Genomic DNA, 22,882 nt, shown 5'->3' with positions numbered 1-22,882 from the left:
AAGTTAGAAATTAAAAATCGAAAAAATGGAGAATTAAAGAACAAGAAAAGCACTCAGAGAGCGCAATCCTCCGCCAAGGCTGCTCATATAATTTCTGTCAGATAAGTCCTGATAAGTCCTCAGTGATAGATTTGTACTAGGATCTCAATCATGTGTTAATCAGCAGGTAGCTGACGTAGTGTTCACTTGTTGTCATAGTTACAGTGACGCTGTGCCGCTTTCTGGCAATGATACAGAAATCTTTAACAAATCTGTGGATCCAGACTATAAGCCGCATCACTGCCAGAATCTAATCACTTCATCCTTGTGTCATTTCTGACCTTTCCTGGAAATTTCATACAAATCCGTTGGTCCATTTTTGAATAATATTGCTAACAGACAGACAGACGGACAAACTACGCCGATCGTCACATAACTCCACAACGCTCCTTGGTGGAGTAATTAAAAATGACATCACATCAAAGAACTGGGCAGTTAAAATTAAAGCTAAAATTAAAACAAGAGAGAACACATAAAATAAACAGGAAATATTACAAAATAAAGCACTAAAAATAATTAAAGCTAAAAGTAAACTTCACATAAAAGCAAGTCTACAAAAGTGGGTTTTCAAAAATGATCTAAAAGAAGTTACTGACGCTGCAAAGTTCCAAAGTCAAGGGGTCCTGATGGAGGAAGCTTGGTCACCCTTAGATTTAAGCTTCGACTTTGGAATGATCAGAAAGGATCCACCTGAGGATCTAAGGCTGTCAGCAGGCTCTTAAGGGGTCAACAGATCACAAATGTAGCTTGATGTGAGCTTTAGAAGTGATCAGTAAAATCTTAAAATGAATTCTAAAAGGAACAGGGAGCCAGTAGAGGGAAGCCAGGATAGATGTGATGTGATGTCGTCTGTTAAAACCGGTAAAAGCTCTTTAAATAAACATTTTAACTACCACATTGAGCAGTTTCTTATCCAGCACCAATGCCCAGAAAACAAGACAAATTTTGTCAACCACTTATTTTTTATTTTCTTACCCTAGTGGACAGTGTACAAGAGAGGATGAGACACGTGTTCAAACAGGCTGCATGGTTCAGTACTGTTGTATTGATGATTTTCTTTTCATGAAAATACCCTTTTTTTTGGCAAAATAACCCAACAAAAAACTGCATGAAACCTAATGTGTGTATCTTTTATGACTGTAAATGAATCTGGGAACACTGAAACTAATGCTGTACCCAAATTAACGATTTTTAAGTGGACAAAGAACAAACATGGGAAATGAGGGATGTGAGAAAGTTCCATCATGCAAACCTACAAAACACTGAACACACTCACACACACACTTCACCTGCACGACTCACAATGAAGACACAACTCTGACGTGGTACAGCTCAATTAACACATGGTCATAAAACACAGAATCAAAGTTAAAACTGAGTGGTTTCTCTTTTAAAAACACATTTTGTTTTTAAACCAGCAGCCAATATTAAATACACCAAACCTAGAAAAGAACGTATACAAATATGCATATAAAAATGTTATCACAACTGTTTAAATTAATAAAAATACCAGGTGTAATAAAAAAATAGGCAATCAACTCAAAAAATAAGTGAGTACTAGCTGGTTTCCTGAGAAATTTTGTTATACTATAATGATAATACTAATAGCTGTCAAAAGGGGAACATAAATGAGTCCAAAAAAAGGAGGAAAATACAGAAAACTAAAGATTAACAATAACTATGAGACAAAAACCTAATCTAGTTACTGATACCACTTTACTAGCAACCTACACAATGTATTTTTTAAGTACTGACCACTTCTTTGCAGTACTCAGTGCAACACTTTACATTTCTTAATTAGAACAGCTGATTGTCTTAAACTGAGGTGTATTGCTGACGTATTCTCAAAACGCTCCACTTGGGACATTAAAGGACCAAAATCAATTTGTTTTTCCATGAGTAGTTCTAGAGAATAAAGCTCAAATACTAATACCATTTTAATCTCATGGCTGGCAGTCACTCAGTTGAACCTTCCTGTAGCTGGAAAAAAAAGCATGTGTTGTATTCCATCATTTGCATTAAAATGTAGCCTGTGAGTGAGGTGCTCTAGTGCAAAAGCATTTTCTAGGACCCAAAAAATCTCCTCTAATATACTTTAAAGTCTGGAGTAAAAACAATGTGACGCAAGGAAAATGCCGATGCACATTTAGAAAACTACTACTCACTTCTAACCTCTATATGGTTGAAATAAAAGGCAATATTGCACATTATAGCATAGTTAAACATGTTACTGAAGCAGATAGCTTAAACTATTTCTATGCTTTTCAGTCAAGTGCCTATTCTGTATATTGCTACTGTCCAGGATTTCTTAGGTTTATTAAAACATAAACTGATATTTTTTCCATCTCAGGGTGAACAAAAGAACCCCTTCTTATGTCTTGTGCTGTATCGGAGCTGTGCACTGATTTCGAATTCCGTATTTTTAAGTATTAGTTTGCTTACTGTTGCAAAACACAACTCCTGAGAAGTCACTCTCAGGCCAGAACTATTTAGCTTTGCTCTAAAAATAAACACAAACAGGGACAGTAATGATGATAATAATAATAATAATAATAATAATAATAATAATAATAATAATAATAATAATAATAATAATAATAATAATAATAATAATAATAAAAATAAAAAAAATGTCTGAGGCTTTGATGATTTAAAATATGCAGTTTAAGTCAAAATAAGTATGTCAAGATATTAATTTGTAATTTTGGCTTTTGATTTTTTTTTTGTTATTGAATAAAATTTTTCATTTTTTATTCCAGGTTCCTGCAAGTGGTGCATCTAAAACAAACACAAAAACAAAAACAAAAAAGCTCTACTTCCTTTCCAAAAATAAGTGTGCATCTTCAATAATAAGCTCTAAACACAACAGCTCGGTCAAAGTTTTAGTGACTTTTAATGTTTCATCCCTTCCGACTTCAGCTGTGGTCGTTGTCAGCAGCACATAGTGACCCTGGTTAATAAATGGAAACTTGAAATTGGGTAGCTGTATTTTAAATAATGTCACAAGGTGAGGTTACAACTGAAAAAAGCCTCACTGATCACTTGTAATCAAACGAAACAGTAGAGCAAAACATAAAACCAACAGCACATCTGTCCTGATGCTCACATTGTAATTTGGAGCGGAGTAGTTTAGTGCATCTTTATGGACAAATAATTGCATCAAAATATTGGCCAGAACTACAATAATTAATGTTCATCCATACAAATGCTAAAAAAAAAACCAATCCACAACATTAAAAGGAAAAAAAATAAAGTTAAGGCAACTAATCTGACAGAAAATCTTTCAGAATAAAAGGAATAATTTAATTCCTATGATTGACAATTTCTTCTTTTCATTAAATGGAATGTTTTTTCATCAAATTTCACCTCAGTTAGCTTGTCAAAAGTGGCCACTAGTGCACTATTCTTCTACACCAGCACAAAAATAATAAAATTAAATAATAACCCCAGCCCTCTGAGTTTAATGTGTAGCAATTTAAATATTTAACATTAAAGATGGCTGCTATCTCACACAGAGGTGAACATTTGCACAGAACATTGCACTGAATTCTGGGTAATGCAGTTCAGCAAGATAAAACGAAGAGGACTACCCTATCAAGGTAGAAAAATCTGATTACAACGCTATAATAAACAAGGCCAGGTGTTAAAAAAACAGATTACTTATTTGTGGACATTAATTCTAAACTATAAGTTCATACAAGTGGACCAGTGGTTGATTTAATATCAATAAACCGATCTAGTGTTTCTACATCTGTTTCAATCGTAATACCAATATTTGGAGACTCCATTCCATTAGTCAGTACTGTGTTATTTTACACAAACTTCATCTGAATTCTTCCGACCTCTCATTCAAAACCTTTTCAGCATTTTCCTCAGATCTCTTCATGTTGTTTTGTGCAATTCATTGCAAAGATAAAAATATATATATAAACGCAGCGTGGCCATTTTATAGATTTTACTCAACTGAAAAGTATACTTGTGGTGAGGGTCGGCTATCCTGATGGGATGCTTCGCTAATGTAATTGCAATGCTGGTCCAGTGAGTAGCGTTCAGTAGAATAATTGCTTTTCCTCACGCGCTGGGTCAAACACACATCTTCCCCCCCAAAGAGCCAATAATCCCTCCACTCTGTCAAACCGACTCCACGCAAGGATCGCACTCATATAAATATCGAACGTCTCAGCACTTGCACCGCTAACAGTCTTGTCATCACCTTCCTTGACTTCACCCGTCATGAGTAATCTCTGGTTTGTGAATTCCCCTCATACTTTCAAGATTTTCACATCGGTGTCGAGCCGAGCTCTGGGGGTATTTGAAGGTCATTGCTGTAGAGCAGAAAAACGATGACCAGCAGAGTTTTAATTCAGCTCATGTCACTACTGGACGACGGATAGAGTGTTAAAAGTTGTGTCTGACTGGCTTAGATAACAGGACTGCTAACTTTCCTTTATAGTTTGGTTTTGATTTGTACTGTCACTGCCTATATAAAAATATAACATCTGATAACCAAATCAGATCAACTGTCAAACATTGTGAGAGAACTCCTGCTTAATTTTTCCAAACAAGAGAGACTCTATCTTACTTTCATGATTTCCTAATTAACTAATTTGCATGTTGAATCAATAGCAGCTCAAAACAACTGGAATCAGTGACAGCTACAGTTTTGAATATCATCTGTAGACAGAAATAAAGAGTCATTTTTGCTCTCTAATTTGTTCCTTCAAAGCAACAGTCCTCGAAAGATTATTTTAATTAAATCTTAATTAATCCAGAACTGGCTGTTTTTAGCAAAAGCTGGCCCACAGTTTTGCATACTTTGACTTCTATACCATAATTGAGAAGCATAAAATGTAAACACATGGTTTTTTTGATCACAATGGCACTGCTACATTATTGCTAAAAAGCATCATTACTGGGTTATAATGTAAAGGCCTGAGAAGTTGTTTGTAAAGGAATAACAATATCAAATAAACTAAGAGAACAACCAGAAGCTGCCAGAATCAGTATTTTGGTTCTATGGAACTGGCACTGGTTCTCATTACCCGACCTTAATGGCAGGATGCTGCAGCGGGACTCATTCCTGCTTTAACAAGCCTGTGGGACACTCATGGGGAGTTCCTCCTGCATCCAGACTCAGTTGGTCAGAATCTGTTTTAACTCACAGATGCAGAGTGGTTCAAACTTGTTCTTTGTCCGCTTTCCACAACTGTTCTTTAACCTCCGTGGGCAGCGTGTTGAACAGGTCCTCCTCCACAACGAGACCAGTTCTCTTGAGCTGTCTGCACTCTCCCAGCTCCACGGGCAGACACTCCAGACGGTTTCCTCTCAGCTCTAGTTGTGTCAGCGCAGTCAGCTCTCCAAAGCGTGATGGCAGAGACTGCAGGCAGTTGTTCCCCAAGTTCAAAGTGCGAAGCTTCTTGCACTGAAACAGCTCATTAGGCAGGCTCTCGATCTATATTTTAAGACACGGAGAGTGTTGGGATCAGGAAGAACGAGATGAGAATTTGAATCTGCAAATTTTCAGTGGCAGATTAATTATTTCAATCAAATACAAGAGGATAAAAATCAAATGTACACTCACCCTATTGGCTGTCACAGCCAGGTACTGAAGATTCTGCAGGAAACCGATGTCTGGTGGGATGTAGGTTAGGTTGTTATGGCTCAGGTCCAAGAAGCGCAGCTTGCGGCAATAAAACAACTGGCTGGGAATCTTTTCAATCTTGTTCCTGTTCAGGTACAGCTTCTCCAGGTTCGTCAGGGTGCCGATCTGAATGGGAATGTAGGCGATCTGGTTGTACCAGAGCTTAAGGCAGACCAGCCGATGAAGATGCTGAAAGCTGATGATCTCCTCAATCGTCTTCAGGTTGTTGTCCTTCAGATCAATCTCCTGCAAGTTGTGCAAACTGAAGATTGAGTGGGGAATGCGTTCCAGATCACAGCGGATGAGCTCTAGTTCTGTCAGGTTCACCATCTTCTTCAGACTGTTCAGCACCATCAGCTTAGTGCCTTCGTTGTTGATGGAAAGCTTCTGCAGATGCATGCCCACGTCTGTCACCACTTGAGGTAGCTTGGTGAGATTGCTCTTCAGACGAAGAACTTTGAGCCTCTTGAGCTCCCGGAGTCCATCAATGACAATGTAACGGTTGTTCTCAGCGCTGAGATTTCCCGTCAGATGAAGCTCACTGAGATTCTTCAGACTATAGATCCACAAGGGAATTTCTTTGATGTCAGTGAATTTAATGTGCAGAGACTTCAAGTTCTCACGCAGAAAAGCCAAAGCAGGAGCTTCGATTTTGGCTGGGGTGTGATAAAGCCACATCTCTCGCAGGTTGACCAGCTGGGCAATGATCGGGGGAATGGTAACGTCTGGGATTAGCTCCAGTTTAAGAACCTCCAACTCCATTAGGTCAAACACTGTATCCGGAATGCCGCTCAGCATGAAAAGGTGCAACTCCAACTTCTCCTGAGAGTTCTTTGTTATCCTCTGCCTGAGCTTGTCCAGTGTCCACTCATTGTTGAGGTTGAGCTGCCTCAGCTTATTCTCGCTTACTTCGGAGAGGAACACGGCAAAGCGCTTGGAGTACAGAGGGTCATACTGATCTATCATGTGCAACATGAATGCAAAGTCATTCTTCACATCGGGTATGTCGCTGTAGCTGCTCTCTTCCCGAATGGACTCAAAGGAGTACTTCTTGAGAGAGCGCCGAAGCATCCAGCAAAGCGTGTACATGCAGATCAGACCGTACACCACAACTAAGCTGATGTAGAAACAGGCTAGGATTTTAAAAAGTGTAGCCAGTGGGTGAGCACAACGATACACGCTGTAACCAGTCAGGCTCTCAATATTTACAGAACAGTCAACACTGAATTTAATATCGTGCACGTAATACCCTGTGTAACAGATTATCAAAATAAACTTGATAACTTTGATAATGGTCTGACGGATGTACAGTCTGTACACAATGTCTCCTTCTTCCACGTGTATGCGGAACTTCTTCACTTTTTCAAACAGAGCTTTTGCCTGCTCGCCCTCTTTCTTGTCCAAAACTCCAGTTTCTGTTCTATCCACAATTCCCTGCTCAAAGCGTGTCTTTGTCCTTTGAAGCATAGGAACACTTGCTTCTACGTCCTCGCTGATAACGGACTCTTTGTGGTCCATTGAGCCATTCATTTTCATTGGTTTTGGATCGCTTTCTTCAACCACTGTCTCCGACAGCGCCCTAGTAGTCCAGGGAGAGTCAAAGCATTTCAGCAAGATGGACACAAAGTGCTCCAGTTTGGAGCTAGTCCGAGGAAATTTAAACCAAAAGTTGCTGCAAGCTAGAAAAATAAGGGTGTGAAGTAATACTAGGTAAGGAAAATACTTGGCAAACCAGTGCAACCTGTTTTCATAGCACACAGCATCCACATAGTTGTACTGGTGGCGGTCCAGATCGTACTGGATTCCTTTGGGCTCCAAGAACAGCGATGTGGGGATGTTGGAGCTAAAGTTCTTCTTGCAGGTTTCATTCACCACCCACTTGCAGGGGAGGCAGATCATCTTGTCCTGGGTGACCTGCAGCGTCCCCCCGAACACAGAAATCATGAGCATGACGATGGAGATGTAGTCGGTGAACACGTCCCACCATGGTTTCAGGATGCGGTACGCTGGCTGAGTGTCCACAAAGTACCGCAGCTCGGTGATGGGGATCATGGTTTATCTGTGGGAGAGCACAAGAGTTGAGGACATAATCAGAAACCGTGCACCAGTGATAGACTGAATATAATAACCTGATCAAGCATCAAAACAGTACAGAGCTTTCTGGAAAATGAAAAATAAAAGGCTCTCTCCCTCCAATGCCTGAACAACCTTTCCCTGTACAACAACACCAAGCTGACAAATCAATACTATAGTGCTAACTAACAAGGTCATACATCAGAACATTTCAGATGGTTAATTTGAAAGCTGCTACGAGTAATGAAAGAGCAATTGTGACAAAGAATTTCCTGTTGGACTTTACAGAGTGGGTTACCCTGTTATTGATTTAATTATTCTTAAACAGGCACAATCAATCTTGCTTTCAAGAGGGGTGTCATACTGGACATTGTGTTTCAAATGTTGCGGCCAAATGGCAAACTAGTCATCGATAAAATATAAAGTTAATTTGTCTGCATTTTAATTTACGCCCTGCGAGATATGCGTGAAGAATTAATCGGCTGTGCCCACGAAGAAAAAGAATAAAAAAGACGGATAACACGCAGGCAAAGAGACAGCTGCCCTGAATATGTATGCGGGTAATAAACATAATAAATGAGCAAATTAAGAGAATAACAACCCCACACTGGCTTAATCATATAAAAACAACACGTCAGCTTTTCATCAGCAGCCTAATTAGCAAGGATAGACAAACTCCACCTTTCTCTTCTGATGGTAATTGCAACACTTAATCAGAGCGGTAAATTTCATAATATTCTGACACAGTAAAGTCTGTACATTTACACTGTTGCACAGAGACAAAGGCACAGCAACGCAGGATTGTCATAGGCATTTAGACAACAACCTATGCATCCCTAATGATACTCATCCAGGGAAACTGAGCAGCTCCATCATGAGCATTTGGTGCTACAACAATACATACTTTGAGAAAACAAACTTGAGGCATCTGTACCACTCACATGTGTGTTGGGTTAAAGCGGATAATGCTGCAAATCAAAACTGCTTCACATGAAAAATGCGTCAGTGCAATAATTCATTGTTCACTGGGCTTTAATTTGTTGGATTAACAGAAAACCACACATTCTTTTCCGGGTATTTTATTCAATACCACACTTATGTATTTTACAGAATTAAATCACGACCTGCATCAACGTTGTAAAACAAACACACATTGACCCAAGTAAACCTTTTATCCACTGCTCACCTAGGGTTTAAAGCTTTTATGCATCCATGCAATTTTAATCTACACCTGACACGTAGACAGTAAGATGCAGCGAAGTAGCAACTCCGAGCTGTTGTCGTTAAATGTTACATAACTTGGAGCTTTTGTGAAACAACAAACAAAAATGCTCCCAATGGACTTGAAAAACAGTTTTTACTTACAAATCCAGGCTTTAAAGTGCAACAACTCCATGCATAAAACAGTCAAGAGCGATCCACAGCTACTCTCTTTTACCTCTGCTGCACATCAGAGCCAGCTAAAGCCCTCTAAATCAACCCCTTGCCTTGTGCGAGTGCGCCACACCCAGCATGTAAGCTCGAGAAGTCACTCTTCTAAAGATGATGTTCCGTTCTGGCTTGTTTAACCCAAACAACACGACCGCCAGAGGAGCCACCTTGCTCCCCTGCTCTCTATTCTTAGCCATTTCCGTTAATAATACCCAGAGCATTGTCTGTGGGGGCCTTGAGAAGCACCTCCCTCGACCTTCAGGAGGAGATCCTGTTTACCTTATAGAAGCCACTGTCTCCAACCAGTGTCTCTCTGGAACACTCTACTGTCACCTTTTGCCCCCCCCCCCCCCCCCCCAAAAAAAAAGACACACACCTACACACACGCATACACACAACAAGAATCAAGACTTGGCATTCATCACAGCTTGCACTTTGTTCGGAAACTGTAAAGGCGAGGAGTCGAGACGCCTAGTCTGATCCTTGGCCAAATATGCATATTTACACTGGCCCCAGTTCAGAGGAACTTTTCACACACCTAACAACGATTCCAATGAAGCAGCCTGGATGGACGGATGATATAACAGCAACAAGTCCACCCTGTGACTGAAATACTCGCCAGTTTGGAGGTGTTATCTGTGCCCCAGAGCCTGATGATGTCCCTTGTGGACCAGCCACTCTTTGTGTATCCAAAAGTCTTCATGAACCATTGCCCCTCTCATCGCCAGACGGTTGACTAGATCTGAAAAAGACATTGGGAGATGTAAATTAGGTTAGTGCTATTTTCTCGCTTATTTAAGAGTGGCATCCTTTTGCAAACAAAGTAACAGAAGCTGTCTTTTAACCCCATATTTTATCATGAACAGCCATTTATTATTAAGTGTCACAAAGAGACGTGTGTTAATTAAATATTTGTACAGACTATCCATCAGTCACCGCCGGTGACGTTAGCATGGGATGTCTTTGTCATCTGGCTAGCTCGCAGAGCAAGCTACTCAACCAAAAGTTAAAGCAGGAGGGTTCGCTCTGTGTATCTTTAAATTACTTCACGCACTATTTTTGAGATAGTATCTGACGACGAGCTGCCTTTAGTGTCAGCACCAACCACAAACAATGATGTTTTTGAAGTAAAAAAAAACCCTAGCGAACTGAGCTATGCTGCTACGAGCCGGGTGAGCTAAGCTTTCTGTTATCGGAAGTTTACATCCCACTAAACGCCGCATTTAATACGAAAGTTTCTAACAAAAAAATAGCTTGAATGTTCGACTTACTTCGTATGGTGGTGCCGCGTCCAAATATAACGTGTCCCTAAAAACGTATAGTTAAAATAAGGTTGTGTTTGCTGTGGCTAGCAGATGAGCTAGCTCGGTGTTGTTTTGTATTTCCAGTAGCATCCAGAGAGCTCGCTGTGCGCCGCCAGCGACCCGAGCGGGGGCGCTGTGACGCTTAAACTAAACGTAGAAGAAGAGCTCAATTTCCGCTACGGAGATGCCAATGTTTTTAACGGGAGCGTTTGTTTATGAAGTGATTTTTGCTTGTTCCGGAGCAAACGGTGGATTTTAATTTCAGAAATGTTGTCAGTGAACTCGCTGCGGATTGTACGCTCTTTCCGAGCTCTGCTTCACCCAAACCGGCTGCTGGTGAACCGGCTGTCTGTTACATGTTCAGGACACTGTATGTCCACTAGCTTACACAAGAAGGACACATGGCAGAGTGACATGAACTTTACAGCTTTGACAAAGGAAAATGGTCTGTTTTGCTACACTAATTACATCCCTTCACTGAGGAATTACAGTATAAGTCAGATTAAACGGAACTGCTGGAAATGCAATCAGCTTTTTGAGAAAAAACCTGCATTCTTCTGTATGTCATGTAAAGTGGTCCAACCCCCTGAAGAAGGGATATCCTACTTCCAGATCATGGATTGGTGAGTATCCCCGAGTATATCCTAATGTTTTATCTGCGTTTGTGAGTTCGTCAGTGAGCAAACTGTTTTATCTTGCCATGTGTTGCCTCTTTCCAGTGACTACACATTCACGCTGGACACACAAAAGCTGCAGAAAAGATATTTGCAGCTCCAGCGGTCGCTTCATCCAGACAACTTCAGCCAGAAATCTCCGGTAGGCTGAGGAATGGAAGGGGAATAGAGATCAGCTGATGAAATGAGGCTTGCTTATCTATTACTGTGACGCAGGAAATTGGGTCTGACCTTTTGCCCCTATCAGGCCACTTGAGTGTTTATTTTTGTTAACATGATTCACTGTGATTTGACCAAGGAAATAACTCAGGACAAAGTAACAAAGATGGATTTGTTGGACAACGCTGACAAATTTAGGCCATTTAGGGCAGTGCTCCTCATATTAAGCTATCAAACGAATGATTTCAAGACTAGACAAGCAGATTTTTAGGAAATAAACAGAAGATAAACAACTGAGCAGGTAAAAAGGCACTTTTTTTTTTTTTACAAAAATGATGAAGAAAGATCAGAGGAAAGTAATCAAGAAGGTGGTTCCAGTAAACCAGCATATACATTACCCTCGAACTGGTTTGCCTAAGATTGTATTAATGTTTTGAATTGTATTCAGTTTTTAGGAACTGTGTTACACTACTGTTCACAAGTTTGGTGTCACTTAGAAATGTTCTTATTTTTGAAAGAAAAGCAGTTTTTTTCATTGAGGATGACATTAAATTAATCAGAAATACAGTGTAGACATTGTTAGTGTATTAAATGAATATTCTAGCTGTAAAACGGCTGTTTTTTAATGGAATATCTCCATAGGGGTACAGAGGAACATTTCCAGCAACCATCACTCCTGTGTTCTAATGCTACATTGTGTTAGCTAATGGTGTTGAAAGGCTCATTGATGATTAGAAAACCCTTGTGCAGTTATGTTAGCACATGGATAAAAGTGTGGATTTTTATGGAAAACATGGGTGACGGAAAACATGACATTGTCTGGGTGACCTCAAACTTTTGAATGGTAGTGTACAATATATTATATCCTCTACCAGAGTAAATCTGTGGTAGAAAAGCCCTTCTGTGGTCATTGATATCAAAATTACTTATTTAGATGTGATGTTTTGTTTTGTTTTCTTTCCTGACAATAATCATTTTATTCTCTGAAACAGATATAGCTCTTCCTCCTTCCTTTTGTTCACATTTATGAAGTACCAACCTCTATCTCCCACCCACCCCTCTGCTACTCACGGCAGCTCGAGCACACCAGCTCACCTAGAGTTGTGCTCCTACACTGTAAAACTACTGCACAATGACAACAGAACTTCCGTCTGGGGATGAATAAAGTATGTGTAAATCTCAGTTGTTGTATTGGAGTAATTCAGCCATACATGTTTAAACCAATTCTGTATAACATTAATGATATAAAAAGCCCCACCCTGCAAATTGAAAGGATTCATCCTTTAGTTTGTTAAGTATGAACCACTGTGATTTTTGGAGCACTGTAGTTAAATTACTCAGCTGTGATATTAACTGCTTGTTTCACTTATAATGTGTCTTGTAGCATATATTAAAAAAAAAACAAAAAAAACAGCATATGGGCATGTTAACAAGGTAAAAAACTAGATTTTTACCAGAAGGGGTCTTTAACAGCTGGTTTACTTAATCAGTTTTTAGGAAGAAATAATTGCTCACATTTCTCAAAGAAACTCTGCCGTAAAAACTGAAATGCAAATTTAGCTTTAAAAGCCCATTTAGGCAGATGATCAAAAGTAAGTAGCGGGCAAGGTTAAATACAGGGCAGCAGTTAATGACTATTTTCTCTATCTGCCAATTATTTTCTTGATTACTCGGGTAATAATTTGTTTATAAGAAATTAAAAAAGCAATGAAAATGCCCATTATATTTTCCTCCAGCAGGCATGATAAAACATTCAATTACCGACTAAAAGCCAAAGGTATCCCATCATGACAACAAAAACATCAAATCCTCACAATGTAGAAGCTGCAGCCAATTAATATTTGCCAGTTTTACTCAAAAACATGACAGAAACAATTATTTGACTGTCAAAATAGCTGCTGATTCTGTTATCAGAGAAACGCTTCAGCCCTAGTTAAATATACAACAGATAGATATGAACTGCACTTATCTTGGTGTGTAAGCACTCATACTGTATGCAAACATTCATTTTGGTATTAAAACAATAATGTATGAAAGCTGCACTTGGCAACTTTGCATATTAATACTCTGGCTGTCAGAAAAAGGCATCTGTTAATTAAACTCTAATATTGTAGTGACACTCCAGTGATTTTACACAAACAGGTCTGTCAATAGTGGAGAGAATCAGCTTGTGAAAACAGTTTTGTCTGCTCCTCTGTAGGAGATTTGACAAGTTAGAAAGAAAATGACCATGATTTTTTCATAGTAACGCTCTTGGAGTTATCGCAACTTGGGACTAGCGACTATACATTTGGAGTTTGAATTATATGCATAGTTAGAAAACGGAAATATCCACTTGCATTATGGGACGTATTACATAACATATGGTGTTGGAGCTGGGGAATTGGCATTAGTATCATTTGAAATTAACTGTGCCTCGCCTGGAAAGTGGGCAAGAAAGTTTTTGACAGGTCAAAATGGACCATTACCAGCAGCCTTCAGTCTGTACAGGAACTTGCAGAAACTTGAACTGAAACTATTTTGTTGTCTGACGTGTTCATGAGTTGGTACATAGTCTTCGATAGTTTTAATTACGACAGGGCAGCCTTTAATAATGCTGTACTGGCGATCTGTGATCTCTGTGTATGGTTCATCCTCCATTTAGCATAGAATAGACATACTTTGCTGATCCTCAAGGGCACACTCTGTTGCTGCAGTAGCCAGCGGAAAGAGTAAAGTGACCACCACCACAATAAAGTATGATATAAATACAGAAAAATACACCAAGATACAAAATGCACAATAAAGTGTCAAATATGCTATGAATAAAAATGTACTAGATTGAAAAATGCACCATAAAGTGTGATAAAATGAGAAAAATAAACAGTGAATGAGGAAATTAAGTAGCGTAAACAGCAGTGCGACATGTCCAAGTAATGCAACGGCAAAGTTCACAAACTCTCTTGTAAAACAGCAGCAGATCAGTTTGTCACTGTACTTAAATCAGGTTACAAACCCGTCCCTCTTAAACTACATATATTGAATATACGGTTTAATAGTCAAATACAGTAGAAACAAGAAAAAAAAACAGCTCAGTACTCCACCAAGGCTGCTCAGTTGTTGTATGATTTCAACGGATAAGTGTGCAGCAGTGGATCTGTAGTAGATCTTTTGAGGAAACGTAGGTTTGAGGTACTTGGTAAATGACATTCAGCCCGCAGCACAGTTAAGCCGATGAGACAGCAAAGCGTATATTTTACACGAACATCTCGACGAGTGCAGCTTTCACTGAAATAAACAAGGCTCATCCCAGCGCGTCTGAGCAGTTTAAAGCTGAATGCACGTATAGGATAATCGACAACGTGGTAAATAGTCGTACATTTTCCACATTATCCATTTTGCCCCTATTGTCGAGCATGAAGGAAAATGCATGGCGTTTTGGGAGAATGAGCATCATGAATCCAAGGTGGAGTGGAGATGTGTCGCTGTGCATGTAATTTGTTCTGTACACTAAGGTGGAGAAGCACAATGCAGAACGTTGTCATGATATGAAAGCTAAACTCAGCAGAATGTGAGAGAGAGAGGGGAGGGAGTCTGGGTGGTTTCAACACACACAACCTGTCCATTATTCTACTCATTCTGTTTTATTTATCACCACCTCTGGCCATTTTTTTCTTAATTAGACATCTTCCAGCCTCAGGGGTCTTAATCATATATAGAAAACTCATTACCTATACGAGGCTACAAGGCAGCCACCTACTGCATTGGTTGTTATTACAGAAACAGCTTCGCATGATGGACCCATGGGCCAGAGCTTGAGACTATTGATTTTCACAAGAGCTGACAGACCTGATAGCTGCAAAATGTACTCGAATCTGCCAACCATTTCCAAGATATTTTCCTCCCTGTCTTGTTTCCACACATCTGTCGCATCAAACTCACACCTGCATCTCTTGAAGGGTCCCAAACTGCGAGACTACAAAAGAGTAGCTGCATGTCATACACATAATTGTCAGTATCACCAAGGATTTGGCGTTTAAAAATCTGACAGTGATGTATATTGGGATGGCAAGGTGTAAAATAGCTCCGATGATATTCCCTTTTGTCACAGTTTGATGCGGAACTGTGAATGTTGCTTGTTGCAAAATGCATGTAATATGAGTTGGAAATCACCATAATACAGATTGTCTCTCCCTTTTTTTTTAATGAATGCATTCATTAGAAGTGAACTTAACAGAGGTCTCTTTTTGCAGATAGAACTGGAGTATTCAGAAAGCCAGTCTGCTCTGGTGAACAAAGCATACACGACTCTGCTTAAGCCTTTGAGTCGTGGTCTTTATATGGTGAGTTTGAAATCCCCGACTCAACTTCTAATGAATAGTCTATTTTCATAACTGCGAGCGCCATCTGTCTGATCGCTTGTTCTCCGCCGTTAGCCAGTCAGGAGGAGTGATGTGCATTTAAAGGAGCGGCTGAGTTCTGATGGACTCATGTCGTATGTTTTCAGCTGGAGTTACAGGGGATGCATCTAGAGGAGGGAACTGAAACTGGGGCTGATTCGGGCTTTCTGATGGAGCTGATGGAGATCAATGAGGCCCTCGATGAAACACAGACTCCAGAAGAAGCCAATAAGATCGGCCAAGACACGAAAAGTAAGGATTGATGTGAAATTCTGCTTGTGTGACTGTTGATCATAAAGTAACACAGGTACCTGTGCACATTTCTCACTCTGGCTGCAGACCTTCGAAAAATGATTGAAAGATACGATTTAAATAATGAAAATTGCCTTTTGGCTGAAGTGGACACTGGCTGAGACCCAATTTTTAGGTATTTTTGCCACATTTTTACTGACCATGGGCTCATTTTCCAAGTCCTACACCTCTATGAAACCAGAACAGCAATGTCTAGAAGCAGAGGGAATAAATACAACACTGTTATAATTGCATAAATAATGCAAACAGGAATAAAAACTAAATTGGAATTCCTTTGATTATTTATTTTACCAAAATTGAAAAAAAAATGCAATCAGAACGTGCAACCTTTTTAAATGGCGGCTCTACATACTATAGATTTGTTTCCATACTTGTCACCTCTCTGCTCTGTGTAAACACAGCCTGCAGTTCAGCCTAGCTCACCTGAAGAGTCTGTAAATTTATGTTTATGTGGCTGTTAACCAGGGCTGTGTCACCAATGGCTTGACAGCAAAGAAGAGCGCAGGCAGAATTTTTTTGGCTTGTTGCATATTCTAGTTACTGCAAACGGTGTATTTTTTTGGAATATTTTTGAGTGAAACATGTATGCTGATGAGATTTTAGTGAAATATAACCATTCTGAATCAAGATGTGGTTATGCATTGTTGATTATTTGCTCAGAAACTATTGGCAAGCTAAAAGTTGGACAATTCTTTCTGTTTTTACGATTTCTGGCTCTGGATATTAGTGTAATTCTGACAATTTATAACCAAAACAAAACACAATAACGCGTTTCAAACCCACTGCCAGGTTTTGAGGTTCAGAGGCGCTAAGGTACACTAGCGTTCAAAAGTTTGGGATCACCCTGATAATTTCATGTTCTCCATGAAACTCCCACTTTTCTCCACGTGCTAACATAACTGCACAAGGGTTTTCTAATCATCAATGAGCCTTTCAACACCATTAGCTAACACAATGTAGCATTAGAACACAGGAGTGATGGTTGCTGGAAATGTTCCTCTGTACCTCTATGGAGATATTCCATTAAACATCAGCTGTTTCCAGCTGCAATAGTCATTTACCACATTAACAATGTCTAGACCGGATTTCCGATTCATTTAATTTATCTTCATTGAAAAAAACTGCTTATCTTTCAAAAAAATAAGGACATTTCTAAGGGACCTCAAAGTTGTGAACAGTAGTGTAGTTCTCCGTGAGATTTCAACTCTGGCTGATCTGGAAACACCTGTGATTGCTATGGCAACATGAAGTGCAGTGTAGTAGGAGAGGCAACACTCCTCGAGGAGCCGGTCTAGTCAGAAATACAACAGAAGAGCTGCTGGTGTTCCCATTTACAGTGCAACCAAACAAACCAACCATGAAAGTTTGCATATGCAGACAATCTGAATCCAGGTTGAGTTCATGAATGATAAAAACTTCTTTGTAGAATGTAATTACAAAACCCAGTGGATGGCTGATGTGGATAAAATGCTGAGTCATAAACAGTTTCAAAAATGACTCAGTGAAAATCTAACGGATGTTTACAACTATAGAAGGGGCTTCGTTGCCTAATAATAAGATCGAAAGCTTCAATACATGACATATTTATCTCTACCATTTTGTAAACTAAAATATTCCACTGTATCCAATTTAGTGCTACATGCTGCACACATCAAACTGTGTTGGCTCCTCTTTGATTTTTTTTTAAACGTGGTTTGTTTACTTCAAATCAAGCAGGCAAGTGTGCTGTTGAGAAATAAAAAGCTCCTTATGTATCACGTCTTGTTAACACATGCAGAACTGGAACTTGTCTTCTCCTCACCTACAGGAAAACTAGCAGAACTGACCGAGCAGATAGATGCCGCCCTCCGTGAAGGTATTGTAGTCAGACCTCACACTTCAGCGCTGTCCATTCCTCTGTTTATTCCTTCTGTTTGTTTCGTAATCTGCACCGAATCCTCCCTTCAAGTCACCGAGTGAGTCATTGATTGAACTTCCTTTTAAACCTCCTTTCTGTTTCTTTTTTTTTTATCAGGAGAGCTCCAGGCTGCCAAAGCGCTGCTCGGCCAAATGAAATACTATGCAAACATCGAGGAGAAAGTGAAGGAAAAACTTTCTGGATTCATGTAATTTTCCTCTGCTCTGTGTCACTTTTTCTTTAAAAAAAAAAAAAAAAACCTTTTCTAGAAGAATTGCACAAATTGCATTATTGTACAACTGTCTCGGGAGGATGTCGTTTTATTGTTCAATTTGAATAATAAAACTCTGCTTGTAATACATTATACGCCCCCTAATTAATGGCGATTTGTACTTAATCTGCTATTTTTTCTATTTAAAAGCCGTATAGATATGTGGCTGCAATTACATGCATACAGTATCTCCCATGAATTCCACTGATTTCACAAGCCTAATCACATCCACTTGTACCTAATGTGTCATTAAATATGACAGAGATCTATAATTGGATCTGATTAAAATGCTGCTCAGAGTGTTTATATGATTATCCTGCCTATCAGTTCAGCATTTTGTCTAGTGGGGTTCACACACACACACACACACACACACACACACACACACACACACACACACACACACACAGGCAAGATTCAGTTCCTCGGGTTACCTGTAGGTGGAGACATAACACCTTGACAATCCTCATGCAGAAGACATGTACAAACTGGATGTGAGGCCAGAGGAAGTCCTTAACCGAGGAAGAGAAGGTGCTGAATTATTAATGGTGGCTTCTCGTGTGGCGTTAATGCTATGATAATCAGGAGGACCCCTCTGAATGACGATTACCTCATGAGCCAAAGATGTGTGATCTGTGTCATTTAGAGCTCATGAATGGATGTACGTTGACCCTGTGTCAGTGCTGCAGCACATTGACGGACGCATTAGAATACAAATTCATTCACCTAATTTAATTGTCTTTTTTTCCCCAATACCACAAAGAAAAACTGTCATATTCTGTAATTACTTTGCAAATTGGAGCTCAAATCACATCAAGGTTTTTTTGATCCAAGAAACCGATAGAGGTGGAACTACTCTGAAATATGGAGGGAGTCATTCAACCTGATAGATCGAGTATCATATGAAAAACTGTTACTTGAGACACACCGGCGTTGAGCTATATTGTGTGTATTAGTGATGCTGTTTTCTGTTCCCTTGCAGTGTGCCGCTGTAACACATTCTGATTGGTTGTTCATTAACTCGAGAGCAACAATGTCATATGTCTGAGACCGTTTGGGTTTTTTTCACTAAGGAGAAGCAGTTTCCTTAATACACTTGGATGGACAGTGAATTAAACGGGGCTTCTCCCACAACAGGGTTGTTTATTATTCATGTCCTAATCAGAAGGCATCTACGGTGCCTTTAATGAGAAAATGTGATCGACCAACAGTGAGACCACTGCTGTCTCCTAGAACTCTTTGAAATTGAGTTTGAAAGAAACGAAAGGGAGGGGGGAAAAAAGGGAAAAACTCGCTACAGCCGAGCTGTGAAATTGACTTGGATGGGAAAGCTTGGCAGAAGAAGTAGGTACATGTGACCGCTTCTGGAATGAGTTGGGTCAGCATTAGGCACACTACACAATTTACTGCTGCTGCTGGAGTGTTTACTGGTTACGGTGCACTGGGTTAATTCAGATTTTCTGGAGAGGTCTACATGACCTGGTAAATAGAATCCCTCTGAGTCATTATAGTCACTGCACTGCTTTGACAAGAAATAAGCTTATTCAGTTTGGAGAGTTAGATGAGCAGATAGCACACTCATATCTGTCCCCTAAATGTGAAGCTACAGTCAACGGCTGCTTTTCTCTGTGTAAAGCATTGAAACAGGAGAGTCCAGATCCGTCTTAAGTGTATCAAATTTGCACACCGGCACCTCAGCTTTGTATCTCGTTTGTTGGATCCATATAAAAACTGAGTGTTTAACCTTTTTGCAGCTATATTGAAGATTACGTTACCGTTCAAAAGTTTGGGGTCACCCAGGCAATTTCATGTTTTCCACAAAAGCCCACACTTTTATTCATGTGCTAACATAACTGCACAAGCGTTTTCTAATCATCAATGAGCCTTTCAACACCATTAGCTAACACAATGTAGCATTAGAACACAGGAGTGATGGTTGCTGGAAATGTTCCTCTGTACCTCTATGGAGATATTCCATTAAAAATCAGCTGTTTCCAGCTACAATAGTTATTTACCACATTAACTATGTCTACACTGTATTTCTGATTAATGTTATCTTCATTGAGAAAAAAGAACTGCTTTTCTTTCACAAGTAAGGACATTTCTAAGTTACCCCAAACTTTTGAACAATAGTGTAATTGCTGGGGTTTTCTTGGCCAGGACAGTGAGTTTTGTTACATTTACAACTGAACTAATCTATCCTTCTTCTTTATTTCACCAATCTTTATCCTAAGCTAACTTAACCAGCTGCTGGCTGTAGCTTAACATGTATAGGATGGATGTGAAAATGATATCTTTTTGTCTAAGTCTCGGCAAGAAAACAAATGTGTATCTCCCAGAATTGCAAAGCATTCCTTTGATGCTGTGGACTTGATACCGAGACGAGCATTAATACCCAAATATATCCTTTTATTGATCTGGAACTGTATAATAGATGATGCGTATTTTGAATTTCAGCTCTGACACATCAAGAATCCTCCGTTTATAATGTCGATGTTGTCTTCTTCAACTCGAATCAGTCATTTCATGAAGACTAGGTGTAGAAGTCTAATTATTGAGCAAGTGTTGTAACCGTAGAGAACAATTTCATGTGGAGTTAAGTGTCTAAATAAGCCTCCAACAAGGTGACTAATAGTGGATGTCGTAGCTGCAGCATTAATCATCTCCATATGACCTTAACATAAATATCATAACAAGATTAATGCATTCGGGTGACCTGTGCCTTAATCATAATGTTCTCATAATCACATTAAAGAGCAACGTGCAGCTTGAATTTTTCACTGAATTTATGCTTAATATTTCTTGTGAGTGATGGTTCGGAAAAGTTAATGCTGGATTTCATATGTTTTATGAGACTTAAAGGCAGAAATTCGGATGAAAAAGCAGATATATTGAGCAGTGCTTCCAAAAACGTGTCGCATAAGGGAGTCATCTCTTCCTCAGGAGCTGTAATTTAGCGAGTTGTTCTTTTTTCCCCCGCTACTTTTACCTCGTATCATATAATTTTTCATCTTGGTGTGCGGGCTGCATAAACTCCAGCATGTTAGGATATTGGGTCCTCACATTTTCTATCAGTGTAGCTCATTTTCAGGCCTGGGTGCATCATGCACAGATCAAGAGAAGGTGCTTTACTGCTGCATCTTTAAGGTAAAATGTGGTCATGTTCAGCGCTCCCTTTGGACAAGAGGAATAAGTTCCAGGCTGCACGGGGTTGTAGGTGATTCTGGTTTGAACCTTATATCTTTCTATGTTGGGTTTGCATGTTTTCCCTGCGGCTGTGTGGGTTTTCTGTCCTCCCATAGTCCAAAGACATGCATGTTAGGTTAATTAGCAGTAAGTGTGAGTGTAAACGTGCGATTCGACTGGCAACCTGTCCAGCCTGTAACCCTTCCTCTCGCCCTGAAATACGCTCCAGGTGCCCGCAACCCTCCGTAGGATGAAGTGGATAGCTATAGCTAATGGATGGATTAAGTTCCCAGAGATATGATAGAGCTCTTAATGTACTGTCTAAGCCAGTAGACTGATACTTGGTGCGGTTCGTTGGGTGCACACATCCACCGTCAGCGACAAATTTGAACCGTGCATCGCAAGTGTTCTATTATAACGTTGGCAAACCTCTAAATTAGTCTGCTCTCTGCCACGTCTCTCTTTCTCCCCATGTGGCAGCGTCAAGCGTGGCGTCAGTGTTACACCCCATCTCTGCAAGCGTAACGGGAAGCAACATAAAACCAGCTGTTTTTCGGTTTAGCGGGCTTATAGATTGCACAGTAATATAATTAACAAACAAAGGAGGTGAAACTGCCGAGATAAAACAGGGCCTGCGGGTGCTGTAAAATCAGTGACAGAAATAAAATCAAAAGGCTACAAAAGAAAACCACTAAACTGCAACACTGAGGTATGAGGACTCTTGCTCCTAGTGTACCTAACAGATGAACTCCTAACTGTGCAAAGTCTGGCACAGTTTCCAAGCAGACAAGCTCCTCATTAGACCAATTAACAAATCAGTTAGCATCTACTATCCTCTGATAAGACATGAAGACAACACCAGCTAGAGCTAGACAGTGAGGAAAAACACCAGGTGCTAGCAAGTGTTTCAGACTATACAAGGACAATACACCTTTAACCCTCAGATGCATGAGAGATTGCACCCTACACTCTTCCATAAGGGGGTCAAAAATGAGAATAAATGTGTTTTTATGCCATTTTTGTCATTTTGGTTAAGAATAATAAATTGCATTATTGTTTGTATTATATTTTTGTCCACACAAGAATGATTTCATGTTTGAAATATGTTTATTTTTCACTTTATAACACACTTTGAACATTTTGATCTGTGAAAAAGAAGACTATTACACAGAACAGCAACAGATTAATGTCAACATCTATTCTGTTGACACTTTTCTGCTCTTTTCCTCCAGCTGTTGCTGCTCTCCATCCCTCCAAGTTTGTACGCTGCATCACCTCTTGGATGATATTGTCAGTGATAAACAGCTTGGGGTAGTGATACAAATATTGCAATTTCTTTAAAAGTATTAAAGGTAGCTTAAAAATTTTAATGGCATGATATCAAAAACATGTTTTTTGAGGAGCAGCTGGAAAATAAAATGATTAAAACTTTTCATTACATAGATATTGCAAGAAAACAACCTCATCGGGTCATTTTTGACCCACTTATGCATCTAATGGTTGAATCAGGTGTGGT

The 22,882-nt window shown here is 39.6% G+C and overlaps 2 protein-coding genes across 4 annotated transcripts; one reads left to right on the top strand and one right to left on the bottom strand.

Annotated features, from left to right (window-relative positions):
- Positions 1-982: 982 nt before the first annotated feature.
- lrrc8ab (leucine rich repeat containing 8 VRAC subunit Ab) lies at positions 983-10,608 on the bottom strand. Of its 3 annotated transcripts, none has more exons than XM_023293333.3 (4): positions 10,456-10,608; positions 9,723-9,926; positions 5,621-7,739; positions 983-5,491 (listed from the first exon to the last, which is right to left on the bottom strand). In XM_023293333.3, exons 3-4 carry the CDS (start codon positions 7,730-7,732, stop codon positions 5,216-5,218), a joined length of 2,388 nt encoding a protein of 795 aa, XP_023149101.1. In that variant the 5' UTR covers positions 7,733-7,739; positions 9,723-9,926; positions 10,456-10,608; the 3' UTR covers positions 983-5,215. The 3 variants fall into 3 exon arrangements, with proteins under 3 accessions (XP_023149101.1, XP_023149100.1, XP_054867479.1); XM_023293332.3 differs by having other exon boundaries at positions 9,804-9,926; positions 10,456-10,607; XM_055011504.1 differs by lacking the exons at positions 9,723-9,926; positions 10,456-10,608 and adding an exon at positions 9,119-9,452.
- Positions 10,609-10,611: 3 nt separating this feature from the next.
- hscb (HscB mitochondrial iron-sulfur cluster cochaperone) lies at positions 10,612-18,273 on the top strand. Its single transcript, XM_023293335.3, has 6 exons — positions 10,612-11,111; positions 11,208-11,304; positions 15,554-15,643; positions 15,808-15,952; positions 17,820-17,867; positions 18,027-18,273. The coding sequence occupies exons 1-6, from the start codon at positions 10,756-10,758 to the stop codon at positions 18,119-18,121; spliced, it is 831 nt and encodes a 276-aa protein (XP_023149103.1). The 5' UTR covers positions 10,612-10,755; the 3' UTR covers positions 18,122-18,273.
- The last annotated feature ends 4,609 nt before the right edge of the window (positions 18,274-22,882 follow it).

Source organism: Amphiprion ocellaris, chromosome 6 (genome assembly GCF_022539595.1).
Source record: "Amphiprion ocellaris isolate individual 3 ecotype Okinawa chromosome 6, ASM2253959v1, whole genome shotgun sequence".
Classification (NCBI taxonomy): domain Eukaryota; kingdom Metazoa; phylum Chordata; class Actinopteri; family Pomacentridae; genus Amphiprion; species Amphiprion ocellaris.
Note: the sequence above shows the minus strand (reverse complement) of the source record. Positions and strands in the feature narration are given on the sequence as shown.

What these genes read in the sequence shown, in the direction of transcription:
- hscb (XM_023293335.3), top strand. Translation starts at nt 10,756, where the DNA reads ATGTTGTCAGTGAACTCGCTGCGGATTGTACGCTCTTTCCGAGCTCTG. An exon ending in ACTTCAGCCAGAAATCTCCG is followed by an intron (nt 11,305 to 15,553) that starts GTAGGCTGAGGA and finishes CTCTTTTTGCAG; the next exon opens with ATAGAACTGGAGTATTCAGA. An exon ending in GATCGGCCAAGACACGAAAA is followed by an intron (nt 15,953 to 17,819) that starts GTAAGGATTGAT and finishes CCTCACCTACAG; the next exon opens with GAAAACTAGCAGAACTGACC.
- lrrc8ab (XM_023293333.3), bottom strand. Translation starts at nt 7,732, where the DNA reads ATGATCCCCATCACCGAGCTGCGGTACTTTGTGGACACTCAGCCAGCG. An exon ending in TGGCTGTGACAGCCAATAGG is followed by an intron (nt 5,492 to 5,620) that starts GTGAGTGTACAT and finishes CTTAAAATATAG; the next exon opens with ATCGAGAGCCTGCCTAATGA.